General features: G+C 42.0%; 1 protein-coding gene across 1 annotated transcript in view; it reads left to right on the top strand.

Annotated features, from left to right (window-relative positions):
- Positions 1 to 6,522: 6,522 nt before the first annotated feature.
- The window catches only part of LOC104513611 (ovostatin-like), a gene marked incomplete at its 3' end in the record, with an annotated part of 23,026 nt that continues 4,859 nt past the window's right edge, over positions 6,523 to 24,689 (top strand). Inside the window, exons 1-19 of the mRNA XM_010157030.1 lie at positions 6,523 to 6,587; positions 8,171 to 8,354; positions 9,065 to 9,221; positions 10,075 to 10,127; positions 10,623 to 10,643; positions 12,049 to 12,217; positions 13,228 to 13,312; positions 14,055 to 14,172; positions 14,752 to 14,872; positions 15,153 to 15,262; positions 16,289 to 16,447; positions 17,239 to 17,466; positions 17,666 to 17,723; positions 18,968 to 19,113; positions 19,505 to 19,654; positions 20,173 to 20,343; positions 21,259 to 21,391; positions 22,660 to 22,747; positions 23,462 to 23,690. Coding sequence (XP_010155332.1) covers positions 6,523 to 6,587; positions 8,171 to 8,354; positions 9,065 to 9,221; positions 10,075 to 10,127; positions 10,623 to 10,643; positions 12,049 to 12,217; positions 13,228 to 13,312; positions 14,055 to 14,172; positions 14,752 to 14,872; positions 15,153 to 15,262; positions 16,289 to 16,447; positions 17,239 to 17,466; positions 17,666 to 17,723; positions 18,968 to 19,113; positions 19,505 to 19,654; positions 20,173 to 20,343; positions 21,259 to 21,391; positions 22,660 to 22,747; positions 23,462 to 23,690 — 2,445 coding nt within the window. The remainder of the gene's footprint in view (positions 6,588 to 8,170; positions 8,355 to 9,064; positions 9,222 to 10,074; positions 10,128 to 10,622; positions 10,644 to 12,048; positions 12,218 to 13,227; positions 13,313 to 14,054; positions 14,173 to 14,751; positions 14,873 to 15,152; positions 15,263 to 16,288; positions 16,448 to 17,238; positions 17,467 to 17,665; positions 17,724 to 18,967; positions 19,114 to 19,504; positions 19,655 to 20,172; positions 20,344 to 21,258; positions 21,392 to 22,659; positions 22,748 to 23,461; positions 23,691 to 24,689) is intronic.

Below are 24,689 nucleotides of genomic sequence, written 5' to 3'. Positions count from 1 at the left end.
GGAAATGCAAGTTCTTTGAGAGGATTATCTGCAGGGTGATCTTATTGGTTGGAAAAAGTGAGGTGGACGCACGAAGTGATTTGAGCTGCAGTGTCTTTGGTCCCTTGTCCCTGCAAGAGTGATTGGCTTTTCAGGTAGAATGGGGAGGGATGCAAAAGCCTTGTTTTTGCTGCTTGAAGTGTCACTCTTGAGGATTTCTCCAGCATCCTGATGCTTACAGATTCGCTCATTGAGGGAGGCCCCTTGCAAAATTCCAGGGGCTACCGCAGCAGGTGCTTGTGGCTTGAAACAACTGCATGTGGCTGTTGTTTTATATCACCAGAAAGAAGTTTTCAGAAGCCCATAAGCCTTTGGTAGATGAAGTAACACACCCGACAAATGCCTTGTACTAAATAGAAGTCTTGGAGTTGCAAAGCGTGTGTTGGAGCCCTTACTCATGCATTGCACAAAAGACTGGGAAAAGCAGGTCTTAAAATGCAGGGAGGGATGACATCACTTTAGACAATGTCTCTTGTGTCTTTAAATTCTTCTGAACCACTGACAGTGCATTAGACCATATTAACTAGTCCTCAGCTTATCCATGAAATCTTGTCTTTGTAGTCTTTTCAATTAGAAGTTTCATGACCAAGATGCCTGGTTACCTGCACGTGGTAGTCCACTTGTCTTTACGATTGTTTGGTAGAGGTTCACCGCACCATGCAGCTGGGGATCTGTTTCTCTTAGGTGCTTGTTCTGACTCATTTCTAGCTGATGCTATAGAGTGAGAAATGCGAGTCTGTCCTGGCTCATGGATCAACTACTTCAAGATAAGCATACTTTGTGAAGCATCTATTGGCAAGGATTATCCCAATCATTCCAGAGAAGGAAAAGCAGAAATGTTTTTAGTTCTCAAGCCTGGCTTTCCTGTCATGGCAAAATATTCCTTTGACCTATAGACTACGAGTGTTTCTAAAAGGGTAAGACAAAGGTATTCCATGAAATGGGGGATTGGTGAGTGGGCTCGTATGGGGCTAGTGTATTGTTCTTTTTTTAAAAATAACTAAACATGAAACCCAGATGAACTCCTTTAACCATAGGGAGTGGAAGGTCATTTAAAATCAGAATCGTGAGGGAACTCATTCTGCTTAATTTGCTTTCTAACAGAATCCAAAATTTGAGATGCTGACATTTCAAAAAGGAAGCTCTCAAATATATTCCTTTTAATTTTAAGTCAATTACTGTTTGCCTTTTTAAAAACCGGGTGCGTCAGTCTGCTGATCTCCACCTACAGCAGCAGAACAATGTCAATCAGGGAACAAGGAAAATAGCGAAGACAGAAAAGATTTTCTACTGAAGGAAAAATTATTTTTACCCTTTAAAAGATGCACATTTTTGTCCTTTGGGATCAAGTGAAATACATGTTCATCGGCCTTTATGGCAAAGGTCTGTAATATCCAAATTTTGGTTACTATGCCACTGGTTTGAAATTTTGAGCTAATTCAGCATGGCAGCAATATAATTACTGCATCAGAATTACATTCTCCATAGTTTATTGGGTATTTCATTTTTTGAGAAATGAAATTTTTGTATCAAATAGTTCATTTAAATACAGTAATATTAAATACTATTAGATAAACTTTATTAGAATAGAAGTTATTGTTTGCACTGTTTCTACACTCTTCTTGACCTCATCTTGTATCCTTTTCATCATGTGCTTCTGTGGGTTCTCTGGCAGGCTTTCTATTCCTGGTGTTTTCGAAGAAATATTGATTATTAGTTTTGATTGTCTTTGTTAGTCTTTTTAAAACTTTTTTTTGGGGGGGGGGGCCCTGTCTTGTTATGTTTATGTCTTCCTACTTTCTTTCATAATTGAAACACAGAAGTTTTTCAAAGATGTGTGTATATGTTACACTTTATAGATCAAGAAAAATTGATGGTATTTCAACTCCTTCATGCCATATGAGGTTGTAATACTTTATTTTGCATAGGCAGGGCTAAAATTTGTTCTAGAAAAAAATGTTGACAGCATACTAGTTAATTTACTACCAGTCTATCTGTAACTAAGACCTTGCAGGGACTGAACAGCGTGCTGTTTGCTCTTCTCAACGTAAGACTGTTACAATGCTTAATATTACCTGTTCTTTATTATTAAAGAAAATAAATAATATCAGAAAAATGTTCCATCCGTTCAGCATGCAATGGTACAGCATACTCTACAAACGAACTACAAGCAACCTGTTGCCAGGAGACATTCTGAGAAATACCATCCCTTGCAAACCTAAAAAGCTTGCAGATGGGGATATGCCTTGGAAGAGTGGAAGGCTGTGTAGGCAAATTCATCTAAAGTATCCAAACTCTGGTATATAAAATACTATTAAGAGATATGTTGGCTTTTTAAAACAAAATATTTTGCCAGAGTGGATTTGATCAATGTGTTATGGGGAAGCATTTTGCAATTTTCAGATGAATTTCCTGAGAAGATCACCAGCCAGGATATAGCCTGGGACTGTTGATGAGGTTATTGTGTAAGTGAAATGGAAACCTGGGCTCTGGCCCCGTATCTACCTGTTTTAGAGAAAGAAACCAGACAATAAAACAGGTATTGTAGTGTGGGGTGGATTGTTTGTACTTCATCTCAGGTGTAGTCATGACTTAGAAAGTACTCTTCGTTCTTAAGTGTTATGCAAATGTAAAGTGGAGCCATAGAAAAGAAACAGGTAATTATGTATTAGTCATTCTTCTGGAAAATCCAAGGCCTCACTGCTGAAAGCTGCTCATATTTCCACTGAACTTCCTGCTATTTCTCTGACACAAAGGAAAAGAGGCATGACTTTTGTATTGACTGAGAATTTGAATGCCTCAGCTCCACTTTCAGATTCTGCAGTGTTCTGCACAGCAAATAGACATTCTTTAATGTGTTCATTTTCTAACTGTATCTAGGGTCCAGATTCTGCCCATACAGCTGTACTGGGCATTTTGGGACAGTGTAGGGACATCTGAGATGCTCTGCGCAAGCTAGCTGAGTTATCAGAGGTGGGCTAGTCACAACCTCATTGAATTTTTTATTGTGAGTGCAGTGTACATGCAAAACACTGAACCTAACTGCTCCCAGAAAGTGACTGGGATCAGCATCAGTTGAAAACTTTACATTGCTATGCATGTGTGCCCAGTTTAAAAGAGGCAAAGAGGACAGGTGCATCTGGCGTGATAAAATGGATTGGCAAATTCAGCTTTATTTGAAAGAAAACTAACTTGTGAAAAACATCTGTTTCCAACGCAACAACAACCATCCTTCTGACTCATCTACAGAAAGAATGGGGAAAAAAAATGTATGTGTATATAATATTTCTTCATAAGAGAGAGCAAACGCAGTAACTATCTCAAGTCTGGTCTGAATGAGTTGAAGACATCTTGATTCTCTGCCATCAAAAGAGCAGGCAACATGACTCTACTTTGAAAACCAAGTATACACATGATATTTCAATCTGTATTTGCATTGTTTGGTCTTGAAGTGCATTTGGCACAGTTCCTTGTTTTGGCACTGTTCCTCATTTCATCAATTTTCTAGCCAAACTATGATCTCCAATTACATCTTTCCTTACAATACAAAGCAGGGCCACTCTAAGGTCAACAGATTTGTTTATATGACATCCAGTATGAAGGTACCTTCTGTGCGTCTGTCTTGTAACACCTGCTTAGTGTGAGGTTCATTATCTCCCCCGTGTTAAATCCTGATCTTTGTGATTCTAGATGATTAATCCCCTCCTGCTCCTAGCTTCTTAGACTTCTTTCTCCCTCCTACCAAAGATAACTGGAATAATTACCCCATTGCACTGTGGTCTTCTTAAGAATTATCACTGACATAGTTGTGATGTGCACAAAGATCTGGGCTTACTTTTTTATCACATCATTAATGCAATACAAAGAGGTCCTCTGGGATCAGTAATTTCACTAAACTAATGAATTCAATAGCTTGTTTTGAGAGAAACGTGCTCTTTAATTGATCTGAACATAATCTTCTAAGATTTCAGTTGCTCAAATGCTTTTGCTTTTCCATGTCTGTGTACCGAAAAGAAAGCCCTGTTATGTTCATGCTAAAGGCATGCCGCACTTAAATAAGAATGAGCTTCTGGACTAACTTGCACCAAAGTCCTGGAATTGATTGGTACTTCCTTCTCCCTCCTTAATTCTTTTTCCCCTATTACTCAGTACCTGTTTGAAGTAAGACATGGGGTCTGAGGCATTTCAAATCTGCATATAAAAATATATCTGCGACATATTCTTAGCTATCTTCTGCCCTCATTACAGCTGCTGCAGCAGTTTTCTTTGCAATGTGACCGCCCTGTCACACCACTCAACTGCTACTCAGCATTGTCACTTTAATGCCAGGTCAGTCTGGGAAGCTTTGTGCAATATTTCACTCTAGTAACCCAGTGGGAATAGACAGTAGCTCTAGCAGCACCCAGGACAGTTTTCTTTGTGTCCTAACTTGGTCATCAGAAAGCTTCTGTGAAAGACGGGTAGGCAAGCTGGTTAGGCACAGGTAGTTTAGTGTATTACCTGTGCTGATGAAAAGAATAATCCTTGTACGGATGAATCATTAGCAAGAATGTATTATATCATCAGAAGTAAAATTGGTAGAATCTGGCTTTCAACAGTCCCACATCCATTTGTAGCACATCACATATCCTTCTCCTACCCCTTGCCACTGAAATAACTTTAGGTCCACTCTGCGTTTTCTAACACCTTTTTCAGTGCCTCTAGCTCTCCTTCACATCCCTGGTTACTCCTAGAGTACACTCAGCTTCCCATTGTCATTCATCACCTGTTCCGCTGAGGAAGAGGAAGGGAAATTGCCTGTTACTTCTCTTAGACTGCAGTTACGCACATGTTGATTTGCTACCTTATTTTCACTTGTTTGATTGGTCTTTACTTTTCCTATGGAAGAGTGTGAACAAAGTCCCCCACTGCCATAGATTAATGTTTCCTTTTTTCAGGCTATATTACCAAGCGTGTAGCTAACACATCAAGGAAATGGATTCCTCAGGAAGAGGAAGGGAAATTGCCTGTTACTTCTCTTAGACTGCAGTTATGCACATGTTGATTTGCTACCTTATTTTCACTTGTTTGATTGGTCTTTACTTTTCTTATGGAAGAGTGTGGACAAAGTCCCCCACTGCCATAGATTAATGTTTCCTTTGTTCAGGCTAAGAGTGAAAAAGACTACCAAGAGTGTAGCTAACACATCAAGGAAATTGATTCCTCACCCTATTCAGCAGTTGTGAGACTACAGATGAAGTTGTGTATTCAGATTTGGTTCCCCAGTACAAGAAAGGCCTTGACAGACTGGAGGGAGTCCCAGTGGAAGGTCACTGGGATGGTCAGTGGCTGGAACAAACCTACAGAAAGAATCTCACAGCCTCATTTATTCAGCTTGGAGAAACAAAGTCTAAGAAGGGCTATAACTGCAGTCTTCCACTAAGTAAAATAGGATTATAGAGAAGTCAGAGACACGTTATTTTCCGAGGTTCACAGTGAAAGGACAAGAAGCAATGGACACAAGTTATAGTATTGGAAATTCTGATATAAGGAAAAAAAAATTACATCATGTGAGGTTAAGCAGGAGAGCAGATACCCAGAGACGATGTGGACTCTCTGTCCTTGGAGATATTAAAAAAATGGACACACCTCAGAGCTAGCCCTGCTTAAAAGGAGGGATTGGACCACCTAATGTAAGGACACTTCTTTCTATCTAAATTATTTCATGATTCTGTATCTTGATTATTCTGAAACTTCTTCTCAGTCAGATTTACTTAAAATTCACCAGCAGGCTTACATGTATTTGCTGGGGGGGGACAGCAATGGGGGGAAACCTAGACTGACAAAGAGCTGAGCAAACAAATGAAGCAATGGTGTACAATCTCCTTCCCTAGAGATAATGCTTGTCCTGACCACTGGCAAAAGTGGTAGACCACCAGCCAACATCATTCCTTGCTGAATGTTACTGTGTGCAGTAATTAATCCAGATTACAATGAGGTGTTTCTTCCTGTGCCATACTGAATGCAGATAAAGTCTGATGTTGTGTTTTATCTGCCCAAACCCCTATACATGTATATAACAGCACCCTGTTATGATAACTTCTGTTTTGTGAGCTTTATCTACAGGAGATCTTCATAGAACAAGGAAATACTTAAGCAGTGGCAAATACTAACAGGTTGAAACATTAATGACACAATGACACAATAATCAGAGAGGTAAGCTTCAATAAAACATTCGGATGGGCAGGAACCGGTTTGGCTTGCAATACTTCATAAAGCTATGTGAAATATGAGAGCTTTCCTAAGCTATTATTTCAGAGTTCAAGGAGTGTGAGAACAGACAGGAGAGAGGAAGATGAACCTATGCAAATTTTATGTAGATATCTTTTGTTAGAATATTATTGAAGCCATGGAGGAGGAGCAACATCTCAGGCCAGTTTAAAAGCCGGAAGACAGGCTGTCCACTTCATATTGGTGTCTCTTCTTTCTTCTTCACGGACAGACATGTGGTCAAGGATTCTTCTGAGCATTCTGTCCTTGAACTGGATTGCCACGGTGTCTTCTAAACCGTAAGAGATCATACATTTTGTGTTTTTAAGATAAAATATTTTATTATATTTCCCACCAGTTAATTTCTTCTGGAACATTGCAATATAATAAACTGGATATTTGAGACCTGGGTCCTGAAGTGTGTCTCAGATGGAAGTAGACGACACTGAAGGATAATTTGGGTTACTGATATCCATTGTAAACCTGCTATGAAATCTGATTGGAATGACAGAACCTAGACCGGACTAGATGAATTCTAAAGTGCATGTGTAAACTAGGGAGGAGATTCAAGACTAGACTAGCAAGTAGTACTAATGATCAACACATGAGCAGTATGAGAGATGGCACCGTGTATGAGGAGGTGCTACAGGCCAGATAATGGCTGATACTAAGGACTATGGTGAATGGCAATCATGGTATTATTAGGTGTACTAATAGCACTGCTAGTAGTACACCTGCTGTGCTGTCACAACCTAGACAGCACTTTCAATATCCATGGCTTTATTCAAACAGATTTCAGACACAATTTTCAAAAAATACAGCAACATTAGAGCTCAAATCTCCTTCTCAAAAGTTATAACCGAAAACACTGTGTAAGTCAGAGTGTTTAGGTTTCTCAGATACAGTGTTGGTTTTAATAATTTTACTGTTGTTTTTTGAGTATCATGCAGTCTGAGCAGGGCAAGTGAAAATAACAATAAGGATATGAGCAAGCAATGCTGTGAGAGAAGAAAAGGGAAAGGATCAGATTATCAAGAAAGGATTGTACGATTCATGTTTTGCTGCAGAACCAACTCAGCAATTTTGTCATACATTATTTGAAAAGACCAGTTTGGGCAGCAGAAAATGGGAGGCCAGCAACAGCCAAATATAGGAAATCTGAAGGAATGGGGTTTTTTACAGAGGAAGAATCTGGAGAAAAAAGGCTGCCCTAATTATAGAGAGTAGTATAACTAAAAAGGCCCAATGGAAGAGAGAAGCAACAAAAGCAACACAAGGAGAGGCATGGAAACAGAATAGAGCATGCAAGTTAGACTGAGCATTCCCTGGAATATTCTGCAAAATGGAAAAGCAGGATAATTTCTTGGGCATTATGCTGGTTGACTTACGATATGTCAGTTCTTATCTGAAGGGAGAGATATCCAAAGAAAAAGACATTTAAAATTTGTTGCAACAAACTAGTATTTTTGTCATTGATCTAAAAAGAAGCTAAATATCACTCCTCCTTATGGGAGGTTCTAGAGTTGTGAGTATACAGATAGGTCATGGGAAGATAAATGTAGGTATGCTTGTCAGGTGTTTAGGCACTTTAGTAATTGAAGGTGTGTAAATACCTGGAGTGGAAAGATGCAGTATCATGCTGGGTAAGAGACAGCATAGGATGATGCCAGCCTTCCAGCTCAAAAAGAACCGTGAGGGACAAAACGTCATTTGTACTTTCTTAGCATATTATGCAAAATTCATTAGAAGAAATGGAAATCCTTCCACTTCTTTGAGCAAGCCTTGGACTGTGTCTTCCTTCACACATACAGCATTTCTGTGGTATTTTCCTCTGACTTTCCTTCATGACTGAACTCTCTGATCTGATTTTGCCTTCCTACAGTCAGTATGTGCTGCTGGTCCCGACTGTAGTGCAGAGCGACTCTCCACAGACTGCTTGTGTGCAGTTCCACAGACTCAGTGAGCCTCTCTCCCTGAACATCGTCCTGGAATACGGCAGTATCCGGAAGACTCTTTTTGAGGAATCTGTGGCAAAGAATGATTTCTTCACATGCTGCGAGTTCAAGGTATTTTTTCTTTTTAGACTACTGAAGAAAGTGTAGAAGCTGAAAATACTTTTGAGTACAATTCTCCTTGTCAGTGAGAGCAAGACAATGAAGATTGCAGGCAGGGAATAGGATGAAAAAAGATAAACTGCAGGAAAGGCTAACAATATAGACAGGAAAAAGAAAGACATATGGGTGGTACGAAGAAGCTGGAGAAAGACCTTCCATCTCCATTCACAGAGTGAATAGAAAAAAGCTTTAGATTGTCATCACAGGTGCATATGCCCTATGGAACTGTCATAACTGTCAAGCTGGACAACCTGGGACATGGGTCTCAGACATGTTCATTCACTTTCCTCTGGCTCTGTAAGATCTGGAAAGATATGACAAGTCCCAAAGTTAGGTCTTTCAGAATGCAGCAGGAGAAAACACTTCAGAATTGAGCTATATGGCTGGGGAAACCTGTATATAGGCAGGTAGGTACATGAGATGAGGAAATGCATAGGACAGGGCATATCTTATAACTCTAGTACATGACAACAGATTATGGGACTTCCACAGCAGAAATTCCCAGAGACTATCTCGCTGGCAAAAATGGGGCTTCTTATGACTTTGCACAAGCTATTTATGATGCACTTGACAGTCAGTATCTTACACAAGAACCCTGGGCATCAGGGTACCTCAACGTAACTAATTTACCACTTTTCCTCTGGGGTTTTGTTTCTCGACAGGTTCCTCCTGCTACTTCTGACCCCCTGGCATTCATTTCCTTCTTTGCCAATGGCACCACAGTCAACATAGCTGAGAGAAGATCAGTGGCAATTCAGAATGTGGATAATACTGTCATCATCCAGACAGACAAACCCACCTACAAACCAGGGCAAAAAGGTGCCGATGAGTTTAATTCAGCTAGTGAACTGGGAAATTGAGTGCAAGGGTGGGTCTAGAATGACAAAGACTTCCTCCTATGGAGGAATAGACCACGAGCAATCCTTCAGATAGTGTATAATTGAGGTTAGGCACATCAAAAGTCTGTGAAAAATAGAACAGATTCACAAAATTGCAGCAAATTAGTAGAGTTCATGTGCTTTTACTGAGTTAATTGCATTTACAGGATCTTGAATTCCGCCAGGTTTACTGAGGTCAGTCACATAAAGTGTCCTTAAAAATACAGAAAATAATAGGTTACACTTAGAATTAATAAAATCAATATAAAAATAAAGTGACCATGTAATTTCCTGTAAACAGCTCTTTCTACTTAACTGCTGATCTAGTTCACAGTGCTAATTCCATCACAATATTTAAATGACAGCACTAGCTACAGTTAGCTGTCTCTTTAGTATAATTATACTTCAGTGCTGCATAGGGTTTACACTTAGAATAAATTAAATAAATTCTATAAATAAATTCTTCCTTCTCTTTGATTTTTTCATTGAATTGGTTTGTATAGGCAGTTTTTTAGGAAATGCTCCAAAGAACTTCAAGAAGAAATGAAGGCAGTACAAAGCATTTGTATTTACTTTACAGGTTATTTTTAGAGGTCAGAATTGAAGATATTTCATCTGACAAGCCTAATTCAGTTTTCTTTTTCACTGGCTGACATAATCAAATCCGTTCTAGTTCTTCAGGGACTCTTTAGTTCACCATAAATGCCTGGGAAACTTTGTTTCAGTTGTATGTTGAAAGTGATTTACCTATGCTGAAGTGAACGATCCTTTCTTGTCCTACTGGTTTTTTTCAGTGATGCTTCGGGTGGTCTCTTTGGACAGCCAGTTCAGACCTGTTCGGATGACAGTAAGTATGAGTGAAAGTCAAGACTTTTAAAGCATCCTCTTGGGGTACCTGTTCACCGAGACTCTTTCACTTAGAAATGGAATTAAAAGAGCCTGGGATAGGCCTCCTAATGTTTTTGAAGAACTGCTGTAACTGCTTAACTTCCCACCCCATCCCCTACCTGCCTTTATAGAGGGCAAAGGATCTGAAAGCACTCCTGAAAATCTCTCAGAGCATTCAGATTTTGTAGTCACTTCGCTTCACCTGCCCCAAATATGTAGAAAAAGACTGGATCATTTTGTAGAAAAGATAAATTCACAAACAGATTATCCCCTTAAAACTATCTTTTTAATTACAGACACGTTTCAAATTTTTTCCTTGACTCAGTCTTCTGTCTCCAGAGAAAGCTGTTCACAGTCTTTTTTATGTTTTAGTATTTTTCAAGCTTTACAGTTACATTACTGATGTTTTGGTTGTTTTATCTTTTTTTTTTCCCTCTTTTTTTTCCTCTTCCAGTATCCCCGAATCATCATTGAGGTAAGAGATGCAACATGAAACCACAAGCTGCTTTGGAAAGGTTATATATGCTTCATCACTCCCCATGGTGTCAATAACTGAGGGAGACTCACCCAAAGCACACCATCTAAAGCCAATGGACCTAAGGCTGAATTGTGGCAGTACCCATTACCAAACAGAACTGGAGATGTTACTCAGAGATGGCATGGGGTTGTTGCTGTGTCTTTTGTTAAGATTCAGATAAGAGTGTTCAGTGTAGTCTTACTTTGGTAGGACTGGAGTAAATGGGCTGGTTGAATAGCCTCGTTCTCATAGAGGCCTAAGAACAGCAACTTTCTGAAATGTCTTGTTCTCCTTGGGGACAGGGTAACAATGAAACAGTCTTCTACTGCATTTCACATCACTAGATCTCAAATCACCTTCTAAAGAAGGCCAGCATAATACTCCCATTTTACAGGCAGAATTGAGTCAGAAATATTTATGCTGGAAGAGCTACAGATAAACAAACTGAGTCCCAATCATGTACGATTCCTGGATGATCTGAGATCATGTGGCAGTGTAGTAATTTCCAGTTAAGCATGAACTTAGGCTTGTTTAATGTACAAACAGATCTCAAAAATTAGAATCATAGAATCATAGAATAGTTTGGGTTGGAAGGGACCTTAAAGATCATCTAGTTCCACCCCCCCTGCCATGGGCAGGGACCCCTTCCACTAGACCATGTTGCTCAAAGCCTCTTCCAGCCGGGCCTTGGACACTTCCAGGGATGGGGCATCCACAGCTTCTCTGGGCAACCTGTCCCAGTGCCTCCCCACCCTCTCTGTGAAGAATTTCTTCCTGATATCTAATCTAAACCTCCCTGTTTTCAATTTGTGCCCATTCCCCCTTGTCCTGTCACTACAGGCTCTTGTAAAAAGTCCTCTCCCAGCCCCCTTGTAGCCCCTTCAGATACTGGAAAGCTGCAATGAGGTCTCCTCGGAGCCTCCTCTTCTCCAGGCTGAACACCCCCAACTCTCCCAGCCTGTCCCCCTAGCAGAGGGGCTCCAGCCCTCTGATCATCTTCGTGGCCTCCTCTGGACTCGCTCCAACCAGTGGATATCCTTCTGATGTTGGTGCCCCCACAGCTGGACGCAGCACTCCAGGTGGGGTCTCACAGGAGCAGAGCAGAGGGGCAGAATCCCCTCCCTCACCCTGCTGGCCACGCTGCTCTGGATACAGCCCAGGACACGGTTGGCTTTCTGGGCTGCCAGCGCACACTGCTGGGAACTAGTGGAAAATTAGTGGGAACTCAGAGCACACCGGCAGCACAAACACATATTCACATTGGGAGCACTTACCCAACATGCCAGGACACAAAACTTGAGAAGGCAAGACAAGAAACAGCATGATAAAGTACATCTTGGTACATCTTTCTCCTGCTCTCCAGGATCCAGAGCGAAACAAGATCTTCCAGTGGTTGGAGGTAGCATCTAAGCATGGAATTGTCCAGCTCTCCTTTCCATTAATCCCAGAACCTATTCTTGGGTCCTATCACATCACTGTGGAGAAGCCGTCAGGTGAAAAAGAGTACCAATACTTCACAGTGAAGGAATATGGTAAGCAAAAGTTGTGAACTGCCCTGCAACAACAATCAGGCTAGTTCTGCCTAAGTCAGCTAGTAACTGCTAGTGTAGAGTTTAGGTGCTTTGAACTCTCCACTTCATATCTGAGAAAGACAGTTGTGGAGAGAGCGGGGTGGAGAAAGTGAAGGCCAGAAGGGAAAAAAAAGAAATGCTGAGAAAGGCAGCATTTTTCAGGAATTAAATTAGGAGCCTAATTCTTTTCTGGGTTTGGTACAAAGTTGCTGTGTGACTTTGGGATACACATCCTATCACTCAGGCCTTACACACTCCATCTGTTCAGAGGCAAAAGGAGTGAGCCAGGCCCATCCTGTTTCATGGAGATCATCACTGTAGGAAAAGCCAAAATAGGCAGTAGGAATCTGAAGATATTATCTATGAGACAGATTAAATAACAAGCAGCAGATTGTTACTGGGGGAGACTGGATAGTCAGTAGAAGCACAGGATGGAAAAAAATGAGTAGTGGAGATGCCAAAGCCCTCATAGCTGGTCTTTTCCAGCTATGTTGTCATTATTGCTGGTGACATGAAAGATAAGCTGAATAGAGGGAGTGACAGTGACCTGTTTGATTTTACTATTTCAATTAATCTGTTGCTTTTCTCCTTCAGTGGGGCTGGATGGCATAATAATATCTATTCTCCAGCGCTTAACTAGTTTGAGACATTAGCATTACTTCCACCTTTCTCTTGAAGAAAATGTACAGGCAATTGAAGTGATTTATGACAGTTCTTACTGTGGCTGTTACAATTACTAGTATGATTATTATTGCATTTTAAAGAAGTTATTCATCTTGCCACTAAAGGTTATTTTTTCTCCAACAATATGCTACAACCAGCTCCTTGGTAGACCTTTCTTTGAACCATTTCCTCTCCCTTGTTGGCAAAAATGCCTTTTCCAACTGTTGTTTTTTTTTTTTACTGTCACACACACACACCTGCCTACAGCAGGCAACTGCTCATCAGTCTTATTCACATTGTATTCCCAGTGCTGCCAAAATTTGAAGTGACGACTAATGTGCCAAAGAGGATCTCTTTCTTCGATGAAGAAGTCAGGGTGAATGTTTGTGCTTCGTAAGTATGAGAGCCAAGGACAACACATTTGTACACAAGAGGGTGATGTGCTGTCCTGGGAAGCAGGGAACCTGCTGCTGATTCAGACTAGGTGTTAGAACAATCCCTTTAGCTATGACTTCCATGACATGCAGTGTGATAGCTCTCCTACTACAGAGCAGAATAGGAACTGGGAGAGTCTAGAACTACTCGCTAGCTGTTGGTTTTTATTATTACAGAAAACGGGAAAAATAGTATAGAATAAGGGTCTATCATTACTATTTCTGGCTATAACATGATGGCATGAGTCAAAGGGGTGTACAGGGATCTTTCTGCAATACGTCCTGCTTTGTGTAAGGCACTAATGAGAAAAAGGTCTATCATTACTATTTCTGGCTATAACATGATGGCATGAGTCAAAGGGGTGTACAGGGATCTGCAATACGTCCTGCTTTGCGTAAGGCACTACTGAGAAAAAGCAAGCAGCAGGGAATGATAGCCCAACCCTGTGCCCAGCACCACTTCCCAGATTCAGACCTTGAAGAATGACTACACCAAGACAATGGAAAAGCAGGCTTTTTTAAAAAGATGCCAGAAACAGCATAATATATTGGAAGGGAATTCTACTAGGGCTAACTGGTCTTAATTCTCAGCTGCTGCTCTGGGCACTCCTGAGGGGTTTAGAGTCTGCATTGCTCTGCAATCTTTCCAGGTTTCATGCTAAGCCCACATGACTGGGTGCTTGTGTCTCTTCTTCTCCTAGGTACACTTATGGCCAACCGGTGCAAGGGAATGCCCAAATCAATGTGTGCCAGCAGCGCTTTTATAGTCCACGTTGTGAGCAAAAGCAGAAAGAAACCTGCAAAGTTGTCACTGGACGGGTATGATACAGGGCAAGGCCTTTCTTCCCTCTCACCTTTACTACTCAACTGTAGCACAGTGTTTGGCGGCTTCATTAATTTCCTGAAAAAAATCCCAGACTGTTTTTTTCTCTCAGAAAGAGCCAGTAGGAGAGAGGAAAGCTTACGAAAGTATAAATTTGTTGTCATTCCTGAAATACTGGAGTTGTTTTTTTACCAAGTATCATCAGCAGATCAGTACTGGGAGTCTTTGAGGACATTTAATGTTAAACTAATTATTAATTTCTTCACTAGTTCAGACTCAAAGTGCTCTGGTCATAGAGCTCTGGCATCACGCAAAGTGGGTTTGAGAAGGGACGTGAGCATAGAGCAGACCAGGGGGAATGAGGAGGGAGGTTTCCAGGTGCAAGGGTAGATGATATTGAAACAATAAGATGGGAAGGGAGCCAGGAGTGTAAGGTAGGAGGGGACTGAGTAGAAAGTAGGAGCTGAAGATGTGAGCAGAGGCATGAAGCTCTTCAGAAACCCGCTAATACAGATTCAGGAGCAATATTCCAAACCTTGAGAAAAATGGGCTTTCCCCTTTGTTCTCCTTTTCAGCTGGGGAAGGATGGCTGCCTCAACACTGAAGTCTCCATCAGGACATTCCAGCTCTATCGCAGCTATGCCAGGATGTACACCAGCCTCAGTGTAGAAATCACCGTCACTGAAAATGGGACAGGTAACACCAAGGGAAGGTTGGGAGTAGCTGATTAAAGCCAACCGGTGGTACTTTCTGAGAGCAAGGTTGGGAGTAGCTGATTAAAGCCTGATTAAAGTGGTACTTTCTGAGAGAAATCTCTTGGCTCCTGATCTGTGCAGCAAACAAACAACAATCACCTCTTTCTTCATGTAGCTCTCCCTCCAGAGCATCTCTGCCCAGTATAGCTTTTCAATCGAAACAGTTTCCTGCCCGTGTCTGATTTCTGCTTCCTGTCTTTTATACTGGGTGTCTCTCACAGGTATCCAGATGAAAGGCTACGACTATGTTGCAGTTAACCAAGAAAATGACAGAATGATGTTCAAGAATATGGATCTCTATTACAAAAGGGGAATTCCTTACTGTGGTGAGGTGGGTACCTGAGAGAATACATTTAGATCAAAACTCCCTGAGGTCCAGCATGATGATTTCTGCGTTGCCCCATTTATGGGTGTTCCTTAACACTGTGCTGACAACTTCCCATGATGATGTTGTGCAACAGTGACTGCTGCATAGTTCTCTTGTTACTTTTGATGCTCCTAGAGGAAATAAGAAAACTATATTATACCTGAAGACTTAAGGTGTCTCTTCTGCCATAATAAGAGAATGCCTAAAAGGCAGGTAAGTGAAAGGTCATATGAATAAGAAGAGTCTGCAGGAAACTACTTCAGCAATAGCTGTGCCTAAACTGAAAGTCGAAGTTACCCTGCATTGCATCACAGTCCCAGGGATTTTTACTTTAACAGGTGTTGGAGTACATTCCAAATTCTTACCAACCTGCACACACATGATAAACCCAAGCACGGAAAGGGCGATGAGCCGTACAGCATCATCCTGATATGCAATAAGGACAGAGGCCATGCACAGATGCCCAGGAGGTGGGAGGTGTTACTGGGCTCCACAGGTTACCTGTGGCCATGAAGTTGCCTGGTTGCTTTAGGTTTGTTAATCAGTGCCCCCCAAAGAGCATGTGGTCTGGAGTCCCTGTGTTTGTATTTTTTCAGGAAGGCAGAGCATGAGGTAAGAAATCAAATCATCATTTATCACCCACTAGTTTATAATTTATGTGGTGGCCCACTGAATCATTAGTCACTCAAGAAACGAAGGCTTTTTCATTAAAAGAAGCTTTCATATGAGATCATGTATATAAATAACTCCTTCTCCCTCTGTGACATACACTTTGTCTTACACTGATGGGAATTGCCTGCCTTTACCTGTCACAGAACTCCTGCTCCTTCAAAATATTGAGGAGCATTTGCCTCTTAAATACATTTTATTCTTGAGTTCTACTCCCTGCAATTGTCCTCAGTGCTTAAATGAATGTGTACTGGTAAGCACAGCATTTCCTGTTCTTTTGGGGCTTTTTTTCTGAATCTGTTGGGTATTCTCTCTGTTCAGATCACAGTGACAAATGTGGAAGGCAAGCCCGTTGCTGATAAGATTGTCCTGCTGGACCTCAATGAAAAATACCTGGCCAACTATACCACGGACAAGAATGGCACTGCTGCCTTTTCCATCGACACATCCAACTTCTTTGATCCTAGTTTTAAGCTGAGAGTAAGTAAATACAGGTTTCCGTCTAATACCTGAAAAAGTCTTGAAAAAGTCCTTTATGGGGGAGAGGGATTAGAGGCATTCAGTGGTTGCTGGCAGTATTGTTTCAGATGAAGAGAGTAGGCAATCAGGCCACCGACACCTGCAATATTTGTAAAACTAGTATGAGAAAGCACCGGTGCCTGAGGAGTGGCAGACTGCACCCCAGGAGTGTTTGGGTTGCACTGTTCTTCCTACTTTTTCCTCTGCCCTTTCTGCAGCCATCTTCCTACTCTTTTTTCTGTGTGCCAGAGGATCTACCTCACGGACCGCCCTGCCTTCCCCACCCAGCTTGGGTGAGTGCCAGACTCGTTCCCTGCTGCTGCCTGCTTCCCTGTGTTTCTGCTGATGGACACTCCTGCCTGTTACCATCACACTGTCTTCTTGAGTTCTCATGCCTTTTCTCTGATGTGATGGGAAGAGCTGAGTAAAAGAGGTCTGTTTAAGAACAATGCCATTCTAACTCACAATACGTTCTAGAAGTTTACATATCCTGTCCCACTCCTGCAAGAATCTGAAATAACCTCCCTACCACAATGTGCCACGGGTGTCTGGGTACAGTAAGGTGTCCAGCAAGTTGTTCTGGGCTGGTGAAGCACAAATTTTTTACACCAACTCTTGCACTTGTCTTAAACAGCCTCACAAGATAACCTTCCCCACAGAATATTTTAGAGAGAAGATGCCTTTGCCTCTCACCTACCTGCCATTTTTTCATATTCTCTGATGACTCCCCATGTATGATTTCTGCTTCATAGGTCAGGCAGGCACCAGATGACTGTGCAGACTTCTTCATCTGGAGGAATGATTATGAGCCCCAAGCCTTATTCTATGTCCGGCGTTTCTACTCACGGACCAACAGCTTTGTGAAAATCGAGCCAGTGGTGGAGAAGCTCAGCTGTGGCCAGCAGAGAAAGATCAAAGTTCACTATATCCTGAACAGAGAGGGCTACAGGAATGTCAGGCACACAAACTTCTACTATGTGGTAAGGGCTACCTTGACTACCAAAACATCTTTTTTCTTTCACCTTCTTTCACCATTTAAGGCAGAATTTTCCAGGCCAGACAGTGGTTACAGATCAATGGCCTTTGAAGTCTCTCAGAACACTACTCAAAATCAATGATTTCATGGAGGAAGGGAGAAGGTGCTTTTGATCCTGTCTCATGAGTTTTTTCTATGCCCAGGTGATGGCAAAAGGAAAAATTACTCTCAGTGGCCAGAAGCAAGTCAACATCTCCGGTGGTAAGTTCTAGGCCATTTACTTACACTTCAGAGCATTGTTCTGAGCACCAGAACATTAATAACTTTTGTAAAAAGGAATGAAAGAAGAGGACTGCAGCTAAATCCGGTACTAGTTCTTAAACCCCATGACCTGTCGCCATTCACAGTATCATTTGCTTTTGCTGCAGCATCTAGCCAATCCCCCATATCATAATCAAATTGTTAGCTGAAAGATGAAAACTCTGTTGTGAACAAACACCAAGGAATGTAATCACCTTCTGTTTTATTTCTTGCCAAAGAATATTTGCAGTTCCACAGTTATTCTGTGACATCCAATTCTTCACTGATTGGAAGGCTAAAATCTTTTGAAGTTTGAAATAAACTTTACTTGAAGTAAAGTTTGTCCTGTTTGACAGGGGTATTTAGCAGTTCACTACTAGGACTCATTGCACTTTCAGAAGTCTCCAAATACCTACAAGTGACAACAATCCTACCAATCACAACAAACTGAACTTGGTTCTTTCGTTGTTAAAAACATCTTTCTTGGAGAACCTGGTCCATTTCCAGTCTTCATTAGGTGGCTTAAGTAAGGCCCACTCCACACGTAGGACTTGTTTAGTATTTGTGACCTTTGGTCTTTATCTGGGCGTTGCACTATGGCTGCAGGGTATAGGTTTCCCTATGGTTTACAGAGAGGCATCCCATTCACCAAAAACAGCTACATCACATGATTTTCACTTCATGAAATCAACTTGAAGCCATGTGGGTTTTCCACATTCTGGGAGGCTAGCACTAAGGTGTGTGACTAAAGTGTGACTCAACAAAACTTATGTGAAAGATTAATTTCCTGTCCTAGATATAGTAGTTGCCAACCATGTGGATAAGAACTTCGTATTTCCTAGTGTTAAGAGATCTATCCCGTAGCTTAGGAGATTGGGCTATCTCTCTGGTTCTAGGTCTGAGACCCAAAGGCAATGTTGTGCTTTTCTGGTAGCAGTCATGCACAGATTTCCCTGTCCAACCTCTATTCATCTCAGATCCTTCTTTGCAAAGCATCTTGTTCTCAGCATCCTCCAGTTTGTATCTGTTGTCTTGCTGATGGGAGCTGTTCCTCAGTGGCTACGAGATGAATCTTCCAATATCCAGCTTCCCTGTTTTTAAAGGTCCTGGTAGGTTATGGATAAATATGTGTCCTTTTCACCTAAGCTGAGTTTTCTCATCTCTTTTGCTGGCTTCTCCTCCCCTGTTCTATGTTACTTCCACAGCTCCCAGAGGTACATTCTCCATCACACTAACTGTCACTGAGAAGCTTGGCCCCAGCGCCAGGCTGTTGCTCTACACGGTGCATCCTCGTGGGGAGATAGTGGCTGACAGCACTTGGATACACAGTGATGTGTGCTTCAAAAACAAGGTAAGGTGAAAATGACTGATTTCTTACCTCTCTTAGCTGGCTCTTTGCTGAGAGCACAGTTAGGGAATTACTTCATCGAGAGCCCTGCACTAGGGATGGCCTTTAGGAATGGAAAAGGTACTGATGTGCCTGGGAACATGAAGAGCTGTGCTAGAATTGACACGTATACTCAGGCTCCAACTAAGCTGTCAATGGCGTGGGGAGAGGGAGGTGACTAGGGAATTATAGAGATTATGAATTTTACGGGAGGGATCCAGAAGAATCATCTAGTGGTAGGAGCTTTGATCCACAGAGAATAGAGTGAATGCTGATGAAAAAGGAGATATAGATCTATATGCCAAGCTGATTCTCCTAACTTCTGTGTGCTTGTCTTGGATTTATTAATTTCCAGCTCCAGCTCGAGTTCTCTGAGAAGCAGGGTCTCCCGGGCTCTAAAGTCAGTCTCCACCTTGAAGCTGCTGCCAACTCCTACTGTGCCCTGCGAGCAGTAGATCAGAGTGTCCTTCTTCTTCAGCCTGAGCGAGAGTTATCTGCGGAGACCGTAAGCCACATCCTGTGTTCTTTTGACCTAGGGACATCCAGAATGACATTCCAATTCCTACCTGCGATCCCTCTGCTGTTGGCTTTTTTATTTTTTCCTTGGAAGCAGACATCTCAGTGATTAAAGAAGGGTCTATGGCAGTTGTACATTTCAAAGCTAGAAATTGACAGAAATTGACACCCTGGGGATTGATTATGTCAAAATTACATTTTATGACTCAAATAGGCCTTGGGCCTAGAACAAAAGCTAGTGTCTTGTTGGACTCCAGTCTCCTCCCTGCATAGTCCTGGAGTATACCTCCATGCTTTTTTCTCAAGTTCTCCTCAAAAAGCCATTGCAGCTCAGAAGAAGGGCGTAGAGTCCAATCCTGCTTGTGCATCACCATCCAAATTGCTTATTCATCTACAGATAAACATCACTATATAGAATTGCTCAGGGACCACGATAATCTTTGAATATATGTTATTTTGCATCTGCCTGAGACCTTTGTGTTTATACTATTCGTTCTCACCTCCCAGGTGTACTACCAGCTTCGTGTGAGCGATTTATATGGTTATTACTACAATGGGCTCAACCTGGAAGATTACAAGCCAGAGGGGTGTACCCCAGTCAAAACCACCTTTTTTGATGGTTTGTACTATGAGCCTGTGAATGTCAGTCGTGATGGCGATGTCTACAGGATTTTCAGAGTATGTGTTCTGTGTGGTTCTTTAAGTGGGAGGTATTCCAGAATTCATGCACATTAGTACTAAACGTTCTCAAGTGGTGGTTCTTACCGCTAAGAGAAGGCAAATGATGCCTGGAGCTTCCTAAAGTCTCCAATCACCCAGTTGCTAGCTTCTCTTATTCCCCAGCTCTTATTCATGAAGACTCACTATTAGATATATTTGCTGGGTTCCTGCCCATACTTCGGCTTCTTTGCCTAAGCAAGACCATGACCTTGGCTCATGACTTCAGGCATTCCTTGTACGGACCTGAGTCCATGACACAGGCCACTTAGCTCCTGATCCACTCCCACTGGTCCCATGGCCTGAGACTGCAGCTTTCCAGTATCTGAAGGGGGCCTACAAGGGTGCTGGGAGAGGACTTTTTACAAGAGCCTGTAGTGATAGGACAAGGGGTAATGGGTATAAATTGAAATCAGGGATGTTTAGATTAGATATCAGGAAGAAATTCTTCACAGAGAGGGGGGGGAGGCACTGGGACAGGTTGCCCAGAGATGCTGTGGATGCCCCATCCCTGGATGTCTTCAAGGCCAGGCTGGATGTGGCTTTGAGCAACCTGTTCTAGGGGAAGGTGTCCCTGCCCATGGCAGGGGGGGTGGAACTAGATGATCTTTAAGGTCCCTTCCAACCCAAACCATTCTATGATTCTATGATTCTAATACAAGCCCCATCATTACTGCTCTTCCCAGAACATCAGGTGTCACTGCTCGCTAAGAAAGACATGGAGGTTAGAGAGGAAGAGTGATTTGTGACATTCAGGGTTGAAAGGGTGGCATGTGAGGAGGGAGGAGAGAGACGGGGTATGATAACTGAGGTGGGAGAAGTGTACTGGTCACTAGGGTGTGCTCTGAGTCACATGATTGATTCTTTCACATTCAGGATATGGGCCTGAAGGTTTTCACCAACTCTGTGCTACGGAAGCCAGTTCTGTGCAACGAGAACAAGTCAGATATGGAAGATTACCCTATCTATTCTGAACATGATGTCACCCATGTCAGTGGCTATGGCCCAGGTAAAGGCTCATATTGTATCTCCAGTCCCAGTCTGCCTAGACTTCAAAACAGTTGCCTGTATAAAGTAACAGCCAGCATGGTGAGTTTTTTCTGAAGGAATAGGTATATTTGTCCCAGTTTGCCTCTAGTAATCTCTTTCTGACAGTCCTCGCAGCCAAACCATTTCTCTCTCACTTAGGGTGCCTATAGAAAAAAGGTGCCTATAGAAAAGACAGGGCATACTGGGATGCTACTTCTTTCATAAACTGATGCCAGTTTTTCAGGGTTTTTCAGGTCAGAACCTTTCATCAAATCACAATTCAATTAAGTGTTTAAAAGGAAATGCAAAAGCAGAAAAACAAGGCAATTCCCAATGTTAAGAATTCACACAGCAGTTAGCATATTTAGTGCTTTAGAGATCAGCAACAGTAATGAATATCTTTCTCCAAGTCATATGGCTCTGCATATGAGCAAATGTAGTAGTCATAAGTTGCCACAAGGCAAATTGCTATTCAACATTAGGAAAAGTTATTCCCAGTGACAGTTGTACTACACTGAAATAGGTTTTCCAGAAGGCTTTGGAGTCTCCATTGCCGCAGTTTTTTAACACTGAGCTGGACAAGACCCTTGAACAACATGATCTGACTTTGAAGTTAGTCTTACTTCAAGGAGATTTGACTAGAGAATGCCAGAGGTTCCTCCCAAACTAGATTTTTTCAATGCTCCTGCGATTCTAAGTACAGCAAAATAAGAAAGCATTGTTATTTCCATGATATGACTAGGAAATCTGATGTACCTCAATTCTAAATGACTTCTTGGACATCACAACTGAGTCCATGGCCAAACTGGAAAGAGTCCTTGGTTCCTCATATCAGACCTGTTGATTGACTGTATGAACAAAAGTAGTTTTCCAATGGACTGGATATTCAGCTCCAGCTTTAACTGCTGAACAGGGTTAAAAATTGAGTTGTAAAGTATTACAAGCTTTGGTGACAATACTGGCTACTGTTGTCAGTTTGCAAATTAAAGAGAGCTAGTAGTGGAAGATGGGGAATATACCTTTCTAACGTGATTATGAAACCTTTCAATACAAAATTAAGTCAAATGTGCTGTGAAATAGCTAAATTTTCTAGTATTTTCCCACGGGAAAAGAGAATAGATATCTGTTAGAATTTTCCTTTTTTATGTGAAAAATAATGTTTATGGTGTTGAGCATGTCTGACAGCAGTTCAGATTCTTCTGGCCTGACCTCTCTAATATTACACTTCAACCATACACAATCTTCTAGATGAGTCAAGGATTATTGCTGGGCGTCCTGTTAACACTGTTCGGAAATTCTTCCCTGAGACCTGGATTTGGGATCTAGTTCATACTGAGTAAGTATTTTTATCTTCCCTTCTTACCTGTAGTGTGGATTTTTAAGTTGATACATGTTGCTGAAATGAATTCTGGGAAGAAGCCAGATGTCTGCTTTGTAGGTGTGCGTCTCCTTTTCCCATCTTGATCAATGACCGTTGAGGTCCCAACCTTATACACAGTGTCAAACCTATTTGAACTGTGAATGACGTGTGCTCAGTGCCCTGCCCCATATCATTCTCATGGGAGAAAGAATAAGAGCTAAGAGTAAAAGAAGAACATTTGCTTAGGAGAGAGCAGGAGCAAGACTTGCTGTTTTTCATCATATTTTTTAATTCAGCAGCAGAAAACTCAGGTTATTTTGGTGTTCTTTCCAGGCTATTATAGCATCTGCAGTAAGAATATCTCCACTGTAACTATGCATCCAGGGCTGTTCTAGAGCTTTAATCCAAATATATTTGTTCTAATCTATATGTTTGGGCATTATGGTATTTAAACAAATGGTATTACAAAAGCTGAGTATTCTTCCATGTACTTTTTAACACATAGCTCACCAGCACCTTAATCTTTACTTCCAGGTTTATAATTATTCTTTTTTTTTTTAAATATGGGGAAGTATCATGCAGAATGTGAGATGAAAACAGATGTACTAACTCAAGCAGGGAGCCTATTCTATAATTTGGCTTTAAAATGCCAAAGATAATTTCTCATTCTGTTTTTCTTACTTTCTTCAGCTCCAAGGGAGAGGTCAATGTCTTTTACACCATTCCTGATACCATCACAGAATGGAAGGCCAGTGCTTTCTGTGTGCAGGATGATGCTGGGTTTGGCATCTCCTCACCTGTTTCACTGACAGCATTCCAACCATTCTTTGTGGATCTCACCTTGCCATACTCTGTCATTCGAGGGGAAAAATTTAATTTAATAGCCAACGTCTTCAACTACCTCAACAAATGCATCCAGGTATGTCACGTTCCCTTTTACTTCCTATATGGTTTATCTGTTTCCCAGAGATCCCAGCATTCTCCTGCATAATGCATCAGAAATGCAGAAATAAGTGTTTAACTTGCACTTTAGCCAGACACATTACTCTCTCACCCTCTCTCCCTGGACCTGTCACTTCATAACATTTGGAAAACGTGGCTGATGACCACCGTGACTGGTCCACGGAAGATAGCAACCTGCTTCTTATTCCTACATAATGTATTTCTTTTTACTCCTGAAGGAGGAACTTGAGAACAGGGTATGGGTACTGTGCTGTGCAAAACACAGCACATACTGGGTATGTTGTTGTGTGTTGTTGTGAAGGGTTGACCCTGGCTGGATGCCAGATACGCACCAAAACCACCTTATGACTCCTTCTCCTCAGCTGGGCAGGGGAGAGAAAAAATAATTAAAGGCTTGTGAGTTAAGGGCAGGAAAATCACTCAGCAATTAACCAGCACAGGCAAAACAGACTCGGCTGGGGGAATGTTATTTAATCCATTATCAGTCAAATCAGAGTAGGATAATAAGAAAATAAACCCAAATCTTAAAAAAAAACCATCTCACCCCACCCCTCCCTTCTTCCCAGGCTCCTGATTTCTCTGTCTCCTCCCCAGAGGGGTCAGGCCATCATCACACGTTGTCTCTGCTGCTCCTTCCTCCTCAGGGGAAGACTCCTCACCCTCTGCCTCTGCTCCAGTGTGTGGTCCCTCTCACAGGAGACAGTCACCCATGAACTTCCTGACATGAATCTTTCCCAGGGACTTCAGTTCTTCTCGAACTGCTCCGGCGTGGGTCCCCCCACAGGGTGCAGTCTCTCAGGAGCAGCCTGCTCTAGCCTGGGCTCCCCTCTCCAGGGGGCCACAGGTCCTGCCAGGAGCCTGCTCCAGCGTGGGCTACCCACAGGGTGACAACCTTCTTTGGGCTTCCCCCTGCTCCCCCGTGGGGTCCTTCCCAGGCTGCAGACGGCTCTATGCT

Source organism: Eurypyga helias, unplaced genomic scaffold (assembly GCF_000690775.1).
Source record: "Eurypyga helias isolate BGI_N326 unplaced genomic scaffold, ASM69077v1 scaffold9868, whole genome shotgun sequence".
NCBI lineage: Eukaryota > Metazoa > Chordata > Aves > Eurypygiformes > Eurypygidae > Eurypyga > Eurypyga helias.
The sequence above is the reverse complement of the archived record's forward strand: the minus strand, read 5'-3'. Positions and strand labels throughout refer to the sequence as shown.